Genomic DNA, 18,515 nt, shown 5'->3' with positions numbered 1-18,515 from the left:
TTTTTTTTTTTTTTTTTTTTTTAATTTGGTACCGGGAATTGAATTCGGGTCCTTGTGCTTACAAGGCAGGCCATCAAACCACTGAGCTAAATCCCCGGCCCTTAGCCATTTTTTTAAACTTGTGAATTTTTCCAGATTTTTATTTTATAATGCTAGTTGAGGATGTTTCTAGTCTTTGTTTTTTCTTACAAATTGTAGTGTAGATTTCTTTTTACCTGGTAACACACATCTTACTTTTATAGTATATTTTAAATACAAAACAACCCAAATTTGATTTATTTTGTGATTTTATAACATTTAAAACTTTTAATACTACCCCTTGGTTGCTTCTCCTTCCTACCATTAACATTAGTAATCTTTATATTGCACACTATTTCTTGAGAATTGTAGCCCTAACTTATCTGTAATCTTGGGAAATTTGAGCTACTAATTATGCTCTTGTATTGCAGGTAAATTCTAAAAGGATTTTTATCTCAGTTTTACTTTTAAATGTAATTTTAGGTTTTTCCATGTTTTGTGTTGTTTCTTTGTTTTGTGATACTGGAGATCAAACTTGGAACCTTGTACTTGCAAGGCAGGTGTGGTGCCAGTGAGCTAAATCCCCGGCCCTGTAATTGTAGGTTTTTGGTTCTAAATAATCTTGCTTGAACCGTGACTCATTATGACGCTGTAGATGATACTAAATCATTTATATCTGAATTCAAAAAGAAAAAAATCTACAAAAATCCTACTAACTTAAAATGAAAGTAATAGAAGTGTAATTAATAATTAATGATAAATATGTTTTCTTCATTTTAGTTATTTTCTTCAGTTTTAGCAAATGGTGAAATGAAGTTTGGTAAAATAAATGTCAATTTGAGTTTTTGTTTAATGAATTATTATGAAGAATATTAATGAATCTTACAGTTTTTGAAAAGTTAAATCCTGGATTAACCTGAAAGTTTTTAGTGACTCTCTACAATATCTTTCTATTATTTTTCCTAATTTTTAATTATTTTCTAATATTTTCATTATTTTGGTATCTCTTATTTTTGATACTCCATAAGTTTCACATACTTAAGCTGTATTGTTGATTATGCAGCTTTAAAAGCAATTCTATAAAGCTATACAGACATATCACAAAATATACCATTTTAAAGTGAATAGCGTAGTAGTTTTTAGTGTATTAATAAATTTGTGAAGCCATCACCATTAGTTGATACCCAAATATTTTTATAATTCCAGAAAAAGCCTCATATTCATCAGTGATACTCTTACTGTCCCTGGAACTGTCTACTTTCAATATTTACAAATTTGTCTATTATTATCATTTAATATGATTTTATAACAAAATATGTGGTCTTTTGGATTTGGCTTCTTTCTTTAGCATAGTGTTTTCAAAGTCATCCATTTTGTAATGTGTATCAGTACTGTGTTTTATTACTGAATATTCATACCTCTTATAAATATGCTACATTTGCTTTATCCATTCATTATTTGAACTTATTTACAATATCTGCCTATTAATAATGTTGCTCTAAACTTCCATGTGCAAATTTCCATGTAGCATATGTTTTTTGTTTCCTTGGAATGGAATTATTAGATAATACGGTAATTCTAGATTTATCTCTGAGGATATGTCAGAATACTGTCTGCAGAGGCTGCACCAGGTTACAATTACACCGTCAGTGCGTGAGATTCTTTTATTACATCCATTCTAATGTGAGTAATGTAATGTATCATTGTGATTTTGATTTACATTTCATAAGTGACTAATGATTCTGAACTTTTCAAGTATTAACCATTCTTATATCTTCTTTGGAGATTCATATTCAAATCCTTTGATCATTTTATAATATTTTGTTTCTTCATTGTAAGCATTCTTTATACCTTCTTGATGCAAATATTTTAGCACATATATAATTTGAAAATTAATTTTCCCATTATTTGGGGTTTTTGTTTTTGTTTTTTGTGTTTATTTATTTATTTTTTTGCTATCTAAATGATATCCTTTGAAGCACGTATCTTTTTAATCTTGGGAAAATTGAATTTATCTTTTTTTCTTGTCAGGTTTGTCATGTCATGTATAAAATGTCATTCAATCAAAGTCATAGATATTTATTTCTATGTTTCTTCCTTTTTATTTTGTGTTTTCTTCTCATAGTTTTAGTTCTTATATTTATTCCTCAGTACATTTTGAGCTGTTCTCTGTTAGGACTTTGATTTCGGTTTTTCAACGTGGATATCCAATTATTCTATCCTTACTTGTTGAAAAACAAACTTCCCTTATTGGATTATCTTGATCATTTGTAAAATTTCAATTGACCGTATATAAAGTTTAATTTCTGAACTCTGTTCTATTAATGTGCATCAATTCTTACAATAATTTTGGCAATGTAGAATTTATTATTAAAGAATGCTGCTGAGGCAGGGATTGAGCTCAGTGATTCCACTATGTGCTTCATAAGTTGAAGATCTCAAGTTCAATCCTTAGTACCGGGGGGGGGTGCAGAAGAAAAATTCCTAAGAATTGTCAGTAATGTTTAACTGTTATGTCCTGTATAACATTTAAACTTACTTTCCTATAATTCAATTATTTTAGACCATTTTACTTAAATTCAGAAGTTAACATACAATGAAAACCCATGTGTATGAGTAGTATGTTATTTTCTTGCAAAAATTAAAAGAAAAATTTTCAATTTTCAGAGTTTTAATAAATAATATGTTAAGGAGAAGATATTAGATTGACAAATTGAAAGCATACTCAATGCATAAGAGATGATTCATAAATTTTCCATTTATAGAAATATTTACTTATTTCAATGGTAGGCCACATCGTGTACTGTGAATATCATAGTCATTATAAAAAAATAGTTTTTCTCACATATTTTAAGGTCAGTAGATATATAGTCACACAGGTTTATAAATATAAGTAAATATTGATATAGATATTTTATATGATCATTAAAACTTAGTTTAGTGTTTGAAATTCTATTTACAAATTTCGGTGCTTTTTTTAAAACCTCAGTGCACCATGGGAAAATTAGGTCATTTTTCTTTTCTCTAAGTAATAATATTTTAGATGAGGTAATAGAATAATGCAGATGTAATAGGGACTGATGCACATCTACAAAGGAGCAATGAGCACATGCTGCACCACCGAGAAACATGAGACCAAAACAGGAAAGTGTATGAGGAAAACAAATAAAAACTGTACAGAGAGCAGAAGAAGAAAAGTGTGAACTAGGAAAACAGAATGTTCAAACACGTGGAGGTGAGAATTATCCTGACAAATGTGTGAATGGAAAGGAAACTATTGCAATTACTGTAAGAGACGTATGAAAAAAATGAGGAAAAACAGTTGAATAGAGCCATTTATGAACATTTTTATTTTTGTCTAAGCACTCAAGTCATTAATTGGCAAGAAAAGGTAGCTCTCTACATGTTATTGCCATATGTGCTGTGATATAATTGATACCTAACAAAACACTTAGAATTAACAAGTTATATTTGCTAGTCAAACTTTTACATAGGCAACTAAATGTTAGACTTCTTAATGATCTTAATTATGATATAAAGTAAAGGGTATACAGAGCGATCACACTCCTCTTAATGTGAAGTTTTCTAGGTAGTGAAATATCACAGATGACAGGAAAATGTAGTAAATTCCAAAAGCCTAGATGAAAGAGCAAAATAGAAGCTCTGTATTTCAGTACTCAGTGAGCTTTTAAGTATTGTGTAGTTTACCAATTCAGTGGTGTTTGTTCTTATTCTGTTCCAAACAGGACGTATAGCTAGTTGTCTCCTCACCATTCTCTTCAAGTTACTCCCTCATTCTTACGTTTGCTTTATCTTTTTCTTTTAGTAAATTAAGCAGTATCTATTTTTTCACACCTAACACAAGTTCCAAGTTATTTTTATGATTTTTTTATTGTTGGTATCAGGAATCAAACTCAAGACCTTGCACTTGTGAGGCAGGTACAGTGCCACTGAGCTAAATCCCTGGCTCCTTATAATGTTTTCTAATGAATTCAACTTCTGATAATTTTTAGAACCTTTAACAAGTCACTCACTTTGGAACAGATACACTTATTTTACATAGGTAAAGGCTGTATTAAAGCCAAATATGTTAGATGATGAAAGAATTTGTGCAACTGGATGATACAAAAAAGCAAAAGAAACAACAATAAAAACCAACAGTGGGGTCTTTAAAACACTAGGCATTAGCAAAAGAGAGTCAGTCTTTCAGGTGGTTTCTTATCCACTGAGTACTGTGCATTCTATGTATTGTCCGTGCAGTTAGACCAGGCAGAGGACTGGTGCAGTGTAACAACATTGAAACTGAATCAGCTTAAGATAAGCAGCTAGTGCTAATGAAGTTTATCATCAGGTATCAACGTTCAGACACTATGCCATGGCCTATTTGAAGAAAAGTGGGACTGAACACTTCATTGCTAGAATGGAGGCATAGGAAATGGTCCAAGACCAACAGACATCAAAAGCAAGACAGAAAAGAATGATGAATGCTCAGATTGAGAGAAAAATTCAATTACCAACATTATTTGGCAGGCTTTGCAGGAAGGACACTAAGTATCATCAGTCAGGAAAGGTTTAGTTGTCTCCTGTATTAGGTCATGGAATTAGGAGAGTGGGGTCTCTATTTCGTGATTTAGTAACTCCAAAGATATAGGAAGATGATATAAAAAGGAAACATTTTCTGTCATTAACTTTTACCTCCAGAGCTACAGATGAATGTCATGAGATTTCAGTATTAGAATCAAGTTAGAATTACCTAATAATATTTGTCCTTTTCTCCTATGAATTAGTCGGCCAACTTTTGAAACAGTCTTTTCTTTTTTCTTAGACCTAAGGTAGAAAAGCATCACCGTGTCCTCTTCCAGTGCACTTCCATTCTGGACGTTGCCTTTCCCTGAGATTATATTACAAAGTCTCCATCTCAGTAGGCGCTGAAACCCCTTTGTTTGTTCTCCTTAGATTGTGATTTGCTCCAAAGTCAAAACCTCCTTCCCAACACCTATTCTTTACTTTGATTTATCTGAGAATATTAATGCTCTCAGATTGTACCTCTTAATCTGTTTCACTCTTTGCTTCAGCTTGCGGCACTGAATCAAAGAACGAAGTCCCTGATGTGATCCAGAACAAATACTTGTTTCTTCTTAATAAAGCCCTCTTTTAGAATTAGGATAAATTTGTTTCTTTGATTAAATTGGAATATGTCATCAGATTTAGCCTACCTGTGTATTTTTACATTTATTTATACACTGTGTCCTTTTAAAGTGACTCTTGTGTGAATGTTGTTGAGACTATAAGCCACTTTAAGGGATGCTGTATTTTGTCTTTTGCCACCTTTTATCTGGCACAGTGGTGTGCAAATAGGCACTCAAGATTTATTTACTTAAAATACTGTTTGTTGCATTTAAAAGAAGTAAAATCTAAACTTGATTATATTATTTTGGACTATTACTTCTAACCCAGCCACTTTAGTATATTTCTGAAAATATCAATCCACTGTTCTACTACTATAAAAATATCTAATAGAAACTCCTTATAATTGAGATCTTTATATATGAGTATGAAAAGCAAAGGGCATCATTGAAGGAAGATAAATTAAAATTATAAAATGCAAGTCAAAAATAAAACATGGAATGATGAGTTGTATAAATAAAATAACTTTATTACCTGTCATATTAGAAGTTAAAATACACGTAGAACATATTTGAAGAAATTCTGTAGGCTATTTATATTAACAAACTGAAAGTAAATTGTGTAGTTAATGACTAGTAGATCTTTAGGTGTTACTAGAAAATGAAAATGTTTTAGATAACAGCATTAACTTTTCATATTATGTTCTTTTTTTAACTGCATTTAAAGGTAAGATATTTGCACTGAAGCAGTTGGTGAGACTCCGTATGTCAAGTGATTTTCTTCCTATTTTTAGGACACTGAAATAATCTTGAAAATCCTAATTCAGATATAACACTGAGATTTTCATAAAAGAAAATTGGTGCATACTTTTTATTTGAGAAATAAGTATTTTTAACTACTAAATATCTATAGGAAATGTCCATACTCATTTTGCAGGAAAAATCTTAGTGGACATTAAAGATGAAAAAAATAATTTTTAAAACGTCTTTCTTTTTGAATTTTAACTTTTGATCACAGTTAAATGTTAAAATTCAGTTTATATTTCATGCTATCATTTAGAGAGGCATGATAATTAGGATTCATGGCTGCTTAAAAACAAGTATTGAGCTAACTGTCTTTAAGACAAAGATATAAAGATTGTAGACTTTTGTTAACTAATGTTATACCTGAAGGGGAAAATTTTAAAAAATTCAACCTTAAACTTCACTATTGTATTTTTCTTCAGGGTAAAACAAAATTATGAGTCAATTTTCACTGAAGTAGGCTGGCTGTGTGTATTCACCTTTCATCAGTGTCAAAAGGAATTGTGCCCACCATTCCCTGGACAACAGGACGAATGCCTGTCTCAGGACACTAGGGAGATCAGCTGTACGTAAGATAAGTGCAAAGTGGAAAAGAAAACACACTTCCTAATTCATCTAAGCCAGTAGAGTGTAACACATTCAAACTTGCATCAAAGTATTCATAAAACTACTCACTTCCTCATGCAATAAAACTAATATTACCAATTGCCAATTAGATGAAAAGTCCCACCACAAGATTACTGCTTTGCAGAAGCTACTAGCGCAAAACTTTGTAAGCAATTCATCTTTTTCTAATAGAAACATAATAAAATCAACAAAAGGACCATTCTTTACCTGATACTCAGAATGAATTTTTATTTGTTTAAAGGAAACTATTGGGATAAGCCTTGAATGTTGAGATTTCTATTTTATGACTCATCTGTTCATCACTGTCACTGAATTTTTGCAAAACAAATATGAGCAGCATGGCTGAGAAGGAAAATATTAACTATTGAATCATACTGCTGATACTTTGTAGTTAGATAGGTTTCAAGATACTGTACCTGAACATGGGTTTTGCTTATAGGACTCACCTAGGAAGTCTGGAAAGGCTCAGTAACTAGCAGGAAATTTTTTACCTTTAAGCTTCTGATCAACCAAATATACATTATTCTAACTAAGCTGATTTCAGAGTTTAAGAAGCAAAAGTAGACCTGTTTACATCTTTGCCAATTTTGCCAGTGAAGTTTAATAATTAACTACATTTTAACAAATACCTGATATCAAAAATGCACATATCAATGAGGAACATATATGATTTTTGACACTTGTGTACAATGTGATGTTTAAGTCAGGTTAAACCTATCTACTCAAACATTTGTTATTTCTTTATTGTGAAAATATTTAAAATCATTTCTTCTAGTTTTTTGAAAACAGTAACCTACTGTTGCTAACGGTACCTGTAGTTACCTATAGTAGTCCAAGTGTTCAGCAAACAGCACACTATAACTCCTTGCTTTCTAACTGCTGCTGTGTAGCCATCAGTCTCTCCTGGTCACTCCTTCCACGTCAGTATTTGGTAATAATCATTTTATTTTCAACTTCTATATAGTCAACTCTTTTAGGGTCCATTTATGAATGGGGTCATATGGTCCATTTTTGTTCCACCTGGTTTATTCAACTATGAATATGTAAGGATTTACTAAGTAGGGCTACAAAGGATAACTGCAGAATCAGGAGTGGAAGAATGCTAAATGGCTGTCTCCCCACTGGAGGGCCAGGGGATCCAGTCAGAGGCTGAGGCTTAGCTCTCACTGCAGAGTCTGGTGAGATTCTTTATGGGGTCTGTGCTGATTACTCTGATAGGCTGAGGAAACTGGAGACAAGAATTCAATGACAATGGCAAAAATCATTGCCTCTCCAAAAAAGAGAAGGGGAAGGCTTCATTCTTCTTTCTCTTTTTAAATCACTGGCCTATTTAATGGTTCTTTCCCCATTCAGTTTGTGCACTGTGTGTCAGTCAGCTGCAGACACATTTGGAGCTGTACTGTCCTGCTGGGCACTTCCTACTCAAGCGAAGTTGACATATCACAATAAAATCAGCTTTCCCCAAAACATGGTTTTGAGTGATACTCAGTTGTAGGAATATTGGACTTCACAGAAATAATTAGCATTTGGACATTGACTGAAATATTTCTGATAAGAAAGGTTAGATCTGAAAAAAAAAAGTAAAATCTGGATACTCAAAAAGTAAATAAATTAAAAGCTGGATTCTCAAAAAATAAAAGATTAGAGCTAAAGTTTTAAGGAAGCTTCAATAAATCATTGATATTGGACAGACAGATTTATGCACAGGCTGTAAAACTTGCAAGCTGTATGTATGGGGTCAATGGTAAGGATGTACATTTCTGTGTATATGAACCTGTGTACATGTAGTTTTGTGTATATAGCTTTCACTTTTTGTTTAATTTACCTTTTGGTCAAAAAGTCCCTGAAGTTCCTTGTGTACTTGTGGCATTTAGAGGGGAAAAGTATAATTACCCTGCTTTTGGAATGGTCTTTTTGAAACTTTCTTTAGGCATTATTACAATAAAGCTGTGTGAAACAACTTTTACAAATAGACTAAACTCTCACAATACATATATTATTCCTAGTTGTAAGAGTTTTAAAGTGTGATTTTAGAAAATATTACCTAAGTAACTATGAATGAATTTGATATTTTACCAGTATGCACTTAGAAATCACATTCAAGTAGGTTGTTACTGGCTTTACTTTAGAAACACAATTATGTATATTTATTTGAGATATTTTCCATATATTTTCCAATATATACCCCTCCTCTTATTCAAACTTTAGTTTAAACATATAAGCTCTAAAATTTTAGGCATGTTTAAGGTGTTTAAATTTTAAAGAGTATTTTACACATCAGGAAAATTTGTCAGTTCTTAGCTGTTCTTTTCTCCTATGTTTTAAAATGAGATATTGTTCAAATAAACCCAAAATGTAGACCATTAAGCTCTACATTTTGTTACTAAAGAAGAAAAGGCTTTCTCTATACATGAAAATTATTTTATTGTATATCATTAAATTTTGCTTTACACTATAAGCTTACCCATTTAAAGAGTATACAAGAACAGTAATTCATATTTGTTATACACAGTTTCTATTTAATTTCAAAATTATTGGATATACCCCTTGACAAATATTATTCTAACCAATTTACTGCAACATGAAGGTTAAGAAAATGCAGATTTGTTTTCAGTAGATTTCTTAGCATTTAACTTATGTTTTCTATTGTTTTCCTTACTCTGAGTGCCTTATCATGGTTTCTACATCTACGTAGAAAACTAAATATAAATCAGGAAATATTTATGTAGATTTAAATACTGATGAATATAAATAATGACTTTGTACTTATGACTTACTGTAGAAATATGATTATGTATGTTGTCGTGCTGTTAATCTGAGATATTTTCCTATGGAAAATATAAGTACCTCCTCTTATTGAAACTCTAGTTTGAATTTAATAAAAAGCTTATTGATGTAGTTGGCACTTGATACATGTTTGTTGAAAAACTAATCAAATTTCTCATTCTTTGTATTTGTGAATTAATGCTACGACAGAGGTTAAATAATCCAATCAGAGTGCTGTATGGATAATGAAACAAGTAAACCACTGTCCCAGGCTTTAGAATTATTTTTAAAAGGGGTAAGAAATATAAATAACCATTATATAAGAAAGAAAAACTTCATGGAGGCTGGGGAAGAGGCCCATACACCAGCCAGCTTCTGAGATTTACAGAGTGTCTGTGTGGCAGATCTGTTAGGTGCTTGCTATCAAGATCTGTCACCATATATGTCCTTCCATTGCATAGAGGAGCCCAGCTAATCAGACCAGGTTCTGAACATGCAAATGAATATTTTGAAAGTTATGAACAAAATTATATTGATTATGGAAAGGGAGAAGAGATATTTGTTTAAAATGTGATTTTTATGAACCCAGATGCAAAATTATTCTGTTTTTACTCCAGGGTAAACATCCTCAATATGAAAATCCACAACTCAAATGATCTAAATTTCAGAGTTTTTGAGCATCTGCATGAGGCCAAAAGTGAGTGACCTTGTGTGATGGGCTGTCCTCAAAATGTAGACCCGCTTTAAAAAATATTGAAATGACATCAGGTTAATCTTGTCCAATTAACTGTATTAAGAGATTCCTGGGGAGGTGATGGATGTTATACTTATCAGTGCTATAAGGTTTTATAAGGTATATATCGGTGATGCCAAAATTTCAGAGATTTCAGTGATGTAAACAGCCTGCTACAGTATATATGGATAGGTTCACCACCACTGGGGTATATGGTGTTACATTTACCAGTGTCACATGGTATAAAAGTTGTTACACTCATCAGTGGTACATGGAATATATGGTTTAAACTCACTGTTACATGTTATATGTGATGTTACATAGTATATGTGGTGTTTCATGGTATATAGGTTGTTACACTCATCAGTGTTGCATGGTATGTAGAGCATCATACTCATCAGTGTTGCCACAGTATACATGGCGTTATATTAGTGTTACATGGTATATGTGGTGTTATACTCATCAGCATTGCACGGTATATATGTCGTTATATTCATCAGTATTACATGGTATGTATGGTGTTACTCTTAGGTTACACTCATTGGTGGTTTAATTCACTGAACTTCATAGTTGGATGTGCTGTTAGGAAGGGAGCCCTGTTGGATGGGCTGGGTACTGGGGCTATGTAGGGCATATCTCTTATGGTTACTCCTCCCCTGTGCTCTTCTTCCTGGCCTCCATGAATTGAGCAGTTTCAATCCACCGTGCCCTTCTGCTGTGATGTTTCTGCCTTGCAGCCAGCTCACTATGAATTGAGACCTCTGAAACCTTGAGCCAAACTAAGTCTCTCTTCCTTTAAGGTGCTGGTGCCAGATAGTTTGGCCTAGAAACAGGTAAGCTGAATAATAAAAATTACCTGCAACATAGGCATATGAGATACATGTGAAACATAAATAAGTTTTGTGTTTAAACCTGGATACTAACCCCAATATATCATTACATATATGCAAGTATTCCACCATTTGAAATAATCTTGAATTTGAAACTTTTATGGTCCCAAGAATTTCACATAAGGTATTTTCATTCTGTATGTAATGTTGGGATTAAACAGTACCTAAAATTAGGAAAATTAGGATATGATTGTGAGTGGAATTGCACTGCTCTCTAAAAATTAATCAAATAAATTTCTGGACAGATTTTAAAAATGAAATGTATACAGTCTGAAATTCCTCACACCCATTTCTTTGTTTATTCCAACTTGTATCAGTAATTAATCTCATAGACTAGCATTCATTTTTTTCAATTTAAAATTATTCTCTAAAGTCTCATAGAAATTTGTAGGAACTTTGTACTGGTTTCTACAGCTGCTCGTACTAAGTATCTGCTGGAGTAGAGCAAAGAGTTTGCCTCAGTTATTCCCTCTGTGGTGCTGCTAATCTTGAAAGTGATGGACCATAACTTCAAAGATGCTTGCAATGAAGAAACATTGCTTTTACGATCCATTTCTTCCCCCTGTGTTCTTTAACTGGACATTTGCAGAAAACGGCATTTGGCCATCCCTCTCTCCCTTGTCTACTTTCCATGTAGAAGAGAGAGAAATGCTACATTTCTTTCTATATTTACCATGTTGCCTATGGTTCTTTGTCTAGGTCATTGTGCATTTTCTTCCTCATGTTTTCAGTATTAGCTTTTCATTTCCTCTTTGTGAAGAAAAAGCAAGATTGGGATCAAATGCAAACTAGTAGCAATTTTTCAAGCAGCAGTTAAAACTTTAAGTTAATGAAATGGTAATTTCATTGAAAGCAACTGTTTTCATACATTATTTTAAAACCATGTTCATTTCTGTATTTTTTTCTGATACTGTGCATTTACTATCAAAAGTAGGCTACAGGTGGTGTGCTACAGCTTACACACTTTGAGGACAACCATATTTACTAGCCACACCTGGATCAATATGTTAACCTCCCTTATGTTGAAAGTGGTGTGTACTAATTTAATGAGAAGCTATGCTACCAAACAAGAAATCTAACGATTTTCAGACAAACAAGAAATAGTTGTAGCTTGTGTTTAGTCTAATCCTAAAATTCTCCCTTTTATTATCTTGAAAACTTAAGGTTAGATTAACACTGTTAAAAGCCATGTTCTACAGGCCCATTGACAGATGAAAGGATAAAGAAAATGTGGTATGTAATGAATGGTATGTATGAACTCAGCCATAAAAAAGGATACATTTGAATCATTCATAGGAAGATGATACGCCATGAGCATATAATGCTAAGTGAAATAAATCAGACATAGAAGATTAAATATTGTATGGTTACTCTTTTATGTGAAACCCAAAATATCGGTGATTCAAAGAGCAAAATAATAGAAAAAAGGAAACAGAGGCAGACCTTGTAGAGAATGGAAGGGACTCTATGGATGGGAGAAGTTAGGAAGGCAGGGAGGGAAAGTGGAAGTAAAAATGATTATGATAACAAAGGTATATGTTCCATTTTCCCCAGGTGAACGAGAAGGAAACAAACAGAAACAATATTGAGTAGGAAAGACAAAACAAGAGACAGGTTAGGTGGTGGATGGTGATTTTCTGTTTGTGAAGAGACTTTTACAGTGGACAATATGAAATGTTAGCAGAGCACATCTTGTTCAGACATGGCGTGGATAGTACAGTCGTGAAGAGCGGTTTTGTGTCAGCAGACTACTTTGTTCAAAACCTTGCAATTTCCTTTAAAGTTGTTGGGCTTTGGTTTGCATAACAGCTAACTGAAGCCCAAATTACAAGCTTAAGGAACAATAATTCATATAAATTCAGAAAAAACATGAATCTTTTTTTCTTTCTTGTTCAAAACCTTGCAATTTCCTTTAAAGTTGTTGGGCTTTGGTTTGCATAACAGCTAACTGAAGCCCAAATTACAAGCTTAAGGAACAATAATTCATATAAATTCAGAAAAAACATGACTTTTTTTTTCTTTCTTCTTTTTGGTACCGGGGATTGAACTCAGGTCCTTGCGCTTGCAAGGCAGGCCACCAAACCACTGAGCTAAATCCCCAGCCCAACAATGAAAGTTTTTAAATGAACTTTGAGCTTCAGATATAAAAGAATTCAGTATAGAATATTTTACTTGATCTAAAAGGTAGAGGTAAATTTATAATTTTTACTCTTCAATTTTTGGATAAAAATCATCATTTTAGAGAAATAAGTATCTAGTAGAGTCACACCTATTTTTTAAACAGCCAGATTCCTACCTGTTTTTGCAGTTATAAGAAACTCTATCCATCCTCAGCTAATCTATTTCAATTTTTAGTAACCCTATGAGATATTTTATAATTAGGTGAAATGTATTCCTATATTAGGTATCTTCCACTTTCATACCTTCTGTAGAATATTTTGATTGTTTCTCTACTCTCAAGAAGAGCTCTTTCATGTAAGAAGAGCTTCATTACTGTTTTGGTTCTTTAGCTTATTAGGATGAAGAATCAATGAAACAGATAGAGATACTTCTCCGAGTAATGATATAATTGTTCCTACCTATTATTCTGTCCATGTAATGAAATCAGGCACTGGTAAGTCAGATGAGATCCTAGAAATTTTAGAGTTCAAGTGAATGTACACGATAAATAGCTTAGAAGTCACTGTAAGAATTACGAAGATTTTCTGCGTAAAAAGCTTTGGAGTATCTTTAAAGTATAAACAAATTCAGAAATGAAGGAATGCTGAAAATGCATGGGGATAGCATTCGATAAAAACGCAGCCTATAACTTCCTTCTACAATTATTTCTTATTATTGGGTTATCTCCAAAGGATGCAGCTCTATTTTATAATATATTGAACCAAAGTTTCTGAGCCTCCACCCATTCCTAATTGTATTTCTGTTTGGCACTACTGTTCACTTAACATTTGATTGAGTATTGAATGCCAGAGATGACTCACAGCACTGAGTAAAATACTCTAAGTAAAGTCCTTGCCCTTGTGGCTAGATTCTAGGGAGAAAATGTAACCTAACTAAACAAACTTGTGATAAACATTATAAATTAAACAAATAGTGTCTTGAGTGAAGAATAAGAAGATGGAGATTAGTTCCCGTAAGGTTGGTCCAAAATGTTGTTAGGAAAAGATAGTATTTAAAACCTGAAGGATAAGGAGCAAACCCGGCAAAGTATGGGAAAGACAGCATTCAAAGAGGAAGGAAGAAACTGCGCAAGGATTTGAGCTGGATTTCTTTGGAAGGTGTTCGAGGAACTGAATGAAATCTGGTGTGCAGGGGTGTAATAAAGTTAAGAGTAACATCAGATAAGTTTGGCTAGAGGATGTCACATTTTGCTGAATTTTTGTAGCTCATAAAGACTTAAAATGTTGAGTAGGAATCAGAATTTAAAATTTAAAAGAAACATGACCAGATTTATACTTTGACCAGTTTGTATTTATTTTGTGTTAAAACACTGTGTTTTATAATTTCCATTAGGATGTATTTGCGATTAAATACACATGATTACAGCCTTCCTTAAATAATACTGAAAATGGAGAGAAACTAATCAATTTGAAATATATTTTGCAGCTACAATCACCACGTTTTGCAAATGGCTTAGATAAAAAATATTCAGAAGAAGGGTTAGACAACATATTCCATTTTTCTCATTTAAACAACAGATTTATAATTTCCAATATGAGAAAGATGGATATTGGAAAAAGTGGGAAAGTGGGGGCCTGAATCTCTCTTAGTTACCTTTTCTTTACTTTAGACTTATACATATATGGCTACTTGTGTGGGTTTTACTTTAACAATATAGGTAGCTTTCCCTCTGCTCATGTTTCATCTAAAAATGTTTCCTGGACTTGATGTAGTGCTTTAGCTATGGGTCTGATCAGAAATGAATATGACAAGTCTGTCATTCCCCTCATTCTAGATGGAAGGCTAATATAACTTAGGATGGCAGCATTCAATGAATTTCATGTTAATTTAATCTTAAGTGCCAGACTTTGGCCTCTTCTCACTTATGTTTTAGATCAAGCAGTATATTCAAGTGACTACATGTATTTTACCCTACTGCAATATTTACCGCTATTTAATCTACTTAATTTCATTCGCTGCTCCAGTATTTTATCATGAATAATATTTTAGGTTTCTATTCAGTGTTAAGTGAATCTGTTCCTTTTCTTTCTCATCGGGAAAATGATGAGACATTTCTTACAAGTTGTTATTCAAATTATATGTGAAAATATTGATAAAGTTTGGGCTGAGAACTCACTTATGATGACATTAGAGATATTTCTCAAGGTGGCATCCTTTTATTAAATCTCACTCTTCTTCATGTGTTCACTTAGCCTCTCTGATCACCACAGAATAATACTGACATTTCACAAGTAATGAAATATTGAATTTATTGATGAATGCAGGTTTATCCATTAGTCCATGAATATGTGAGTGTGAATTTTCTTTTATCCTACTATAAATGAAATGGTATCTGATGTAGCTGATTTGGTTTCAGCTTATATTCTTCCTTGGTTGAATATTACCAGATGCCCTTAAAATATTCCCTAAAATTATTGTGTTAGGTTTAAGATGTTATAGGTAACAGCACACACATTTATTATTGAAAACAAAGTCTTCATTTGATCATTTACAGTTATCTGTTAACTTCTCCTCCGTGATCTCCTAGATACAAGAAGTCTTCACACATTTTCTTTTCCTACTTGAATTATATACATGATGGAAAGACTTGTTTTCCTTTCTGGAGTAGCTTCCTTGATTCTTAGTTTAAAGATTTAGTATATCTGATCATTATCTACTGTAACTTTTGAATCCTTCATGATTAATTTTTTATAAAAGCAAGGAAATAAAAATTGTTATAAATGATGGCAGTTACAGTGGATACTTGAAAAAGGATAAATGGGTGAAGTAAAGGAAACATATTTTTGAAACAAAGTTACTAAATCCCTGTTTAATTTCTTTTACATTTCATTATTTTTATGTTACAATTCTTTGAAATAGAAATTGGATATTTAGATTTGATAAACATACATTTTTGTTTTCTTATTCTTTCAGGAGAATATAAAAGAATAAATATCAGCAAAAATCTTTGAGGACCCACATTGTTTTCATAGGATAAAAATGTGATAACCACAATAAAAAAGGATATATTTGAATTTCATTGTTAGGAAGGAGAGACAGAATAGTAATAAACATAACAATTGGGAAGTAGGAAGATATAAGAATAATGCTGTATTTTGAAGAGAATTTATAGAAGAATTTGTGGTTCAAAAAGCAGTAGCAATCAATTGTCACAGATTTAATTGTATAATACAAGCAGCATACTATATAATCTTGTCCTATTTGTTTAATGGAAGAATTGGATTTAAAAGAAAATAGAAGCAGCTACACTTAAAATTGTATCATATTTTGATGATATGTTTTATTTTATTATAATTATTCTTCACAAACTTAAAAGTTCTAAACATGCAGAGAACATATGGCTCAGAAATATGTAAGTTGTATTTCTAACAGAAAATTTATTTTATCTGTTATGATACTCATCAACACTTGTAAGACAATTGCTTTTCAGTCTAATATTTTTCACTGAAAAGTAAAAATGCAGATTGATTCTAGGAACAGATATTTCTTAGTATCAGTAATGAACAATAAAACATCCTAGAGCTGTGAGTTATTTTATAAAAGCAAAATATTTTCAACAAATAAATTAGATAGTATCATGGTTAAATTTAAAAGAGAGTCTGCCTATTTGATTATGTCTATATTGCCTGGTACAGAAATTTTGGCAGAAACTTGTATATATGGGAACCAGAAAATATATCCCAGTAGGGTTTTTTTAAAGGAGATTTGAATAATTAGACAAGTCACAGTAGTGGTGGAAATGTAAAAACTGCACTTTTATTTTCAAAATCCTATCAACTGTGATATATCAGAGAATTTACCTGATTTGGTTTTGAATGAAGGTGGCCCCATTCACTAAAACTAGACATGAATGCAGTACTAGTTGTTATAGAAGAAGTATGTGACTTTAATTCTATTTAGTAAAGATGTTTGTGAGAATTTCTAGGTTGAAAGAGCATAGTTCTTGATTGTTTTATGTATCAGATTCATTCATATCTTTAAAGTTTAAAACAAGGCCAAATGAAGTGTTACATAAGGATTCCATAAAAGAGTACACAAAACATCCAGGATTGTTATAATGACCTGGAACAGTGTTTCAGTATGCAAACATACACTTCCCTCTAAGGTTCTGAGCTTTTCCCTGTGTGAACTGTTTATTGCCTGCCAATATCTTCTCACTTTGTTTTTTTTTTTTATAACAATTTACCATTACACTTCAGTATGCCCCCCCCTTTTTTTTTTTAGCCAAGACCTACATTCTTTTCCTTCTCCTTTGTAGTTCTGTGTGACAAAGGGATTTTACTAGAAACATTAGAAGAACTTCAAGGAAATCTCCTTAAGACACAAGATATGTGCCCCTTTGTAATTTCCCCTACCTTTATCTTCATTAATGAAATGTAAGCATAGTGCTTAGAAGTCTAGTACCTATCTTCATTCATGAGAAAAACTTGGGGAAAGAAGTTATACAGGCTCAGTATGATGGTGTTTGCATGTGAATTTTGAGGCACGCGGTGGAACTACTGAGCTAAATCCCCGGCCCTATATGTGAATTTTGAAAGGGGTTGAGTCCCTGCTGACTTTGTAAAACCTCTGAAATAGTCTGCATGAAATGTGAAGAGAAGAAAGAAAACAATGCTGGTAAAACATACCTGTAGAGACACTATTAGTTTACATTTGAAAGTACCCCCTTGAAGCTCCTCTTCAGTTTTCCATTTATTGTTCCTCTCACTCATGTCTGATCCACTTGTTCTTTTAGACTTATTAATCTGGTTCAAGTTTCTTCTCCCTTCGTTGAGTTCCTTTCAGTGTTCTGGGAATGTTTGTCTCCACCTTGCTCTGAACCTTCCTTCCGGCTTCTTAGAGCACATACCCGTTTGTTTACTACTTCGGGAGCCCTCCTTGTAGATCTGCTTCTCTCTCCATCTCCTACCTGACACTGCCCAAGTCATATCACTAACTGTTAGCAGGAAGACAATTCATTAAAATCATAAGCAAGGAAACTTCATTTTTTTCTGCTTTCTGCCTATGTCAAAGTTTTTTAAAAAATGAAAATAAATACTAACTGCCAAACACATGTGACTGCTCTTCAAAAACTCTAAATCTTACACAGTGCTATTCATGCTTTTATGTTTCTTTTCATAGAATGTGTCTCCTGTTGATGCAAAACTGTCTACTGAACATAGAAAAGATGTTTCCCCTATTTCATGTGAATCAAAAACCAAAGATACTGGCAGTAAATAAAAAAAATCAAGACATCTCATTCAAAAAGGTTAGTTATATAAAATTTAAATTATATTTGAATAATATATTTAATGAAAATTTAAAGCAATTAGAACTTGAGCATGGTGAACTATACATAAATACAAAACAATGTGATATATATATATATAT

At 32.4% G+C, this 18,515-nt stretch overlaps 1 protein-coding gene across 1 annotated transcript in view; it reads left to right on the top strand.

The window, feature by feature from the left end:
- Nucleotides 1-18,515, top strand: part of Lrriq3 (leucine rich repeats and IQ motif containing 3) — a 123,676-nt gene that overhangs the window by 65,397 nt on the left and 39,764 nt on the right. Inside the window, 2 exon segments of the mRNA XM_010605245.1 lie at nucleotides 4,359-4,369; nucleotides 18,267-18,393. Coding sequence (XP_010603547.1) covers nucleotides 4,359-4,369; nucleotides 18,267-18,393 — 138 coding nt within the window.

This window comes from Fukomys damarensis, unplaced genomic scaffold, assembly GCF_012274545.1.
Source record: "Fukomys damarensis isolate Sample0158 unplaced genomic scaffold, DMR_v1.0_HiC HiC_scaffold_33, whole genome shotgun sequence".
NCBI lineage: Eukaryota > Metazoa > Chordata > Mammalia > Rodentia > Bathyergidae > Fukomys > Fukomys damarensis.
The sequence above is the reverse complement of the archived record's forward strand: the minus strand, read 5'-3'. Positions and strand labels throughout refer to the sequence as shown.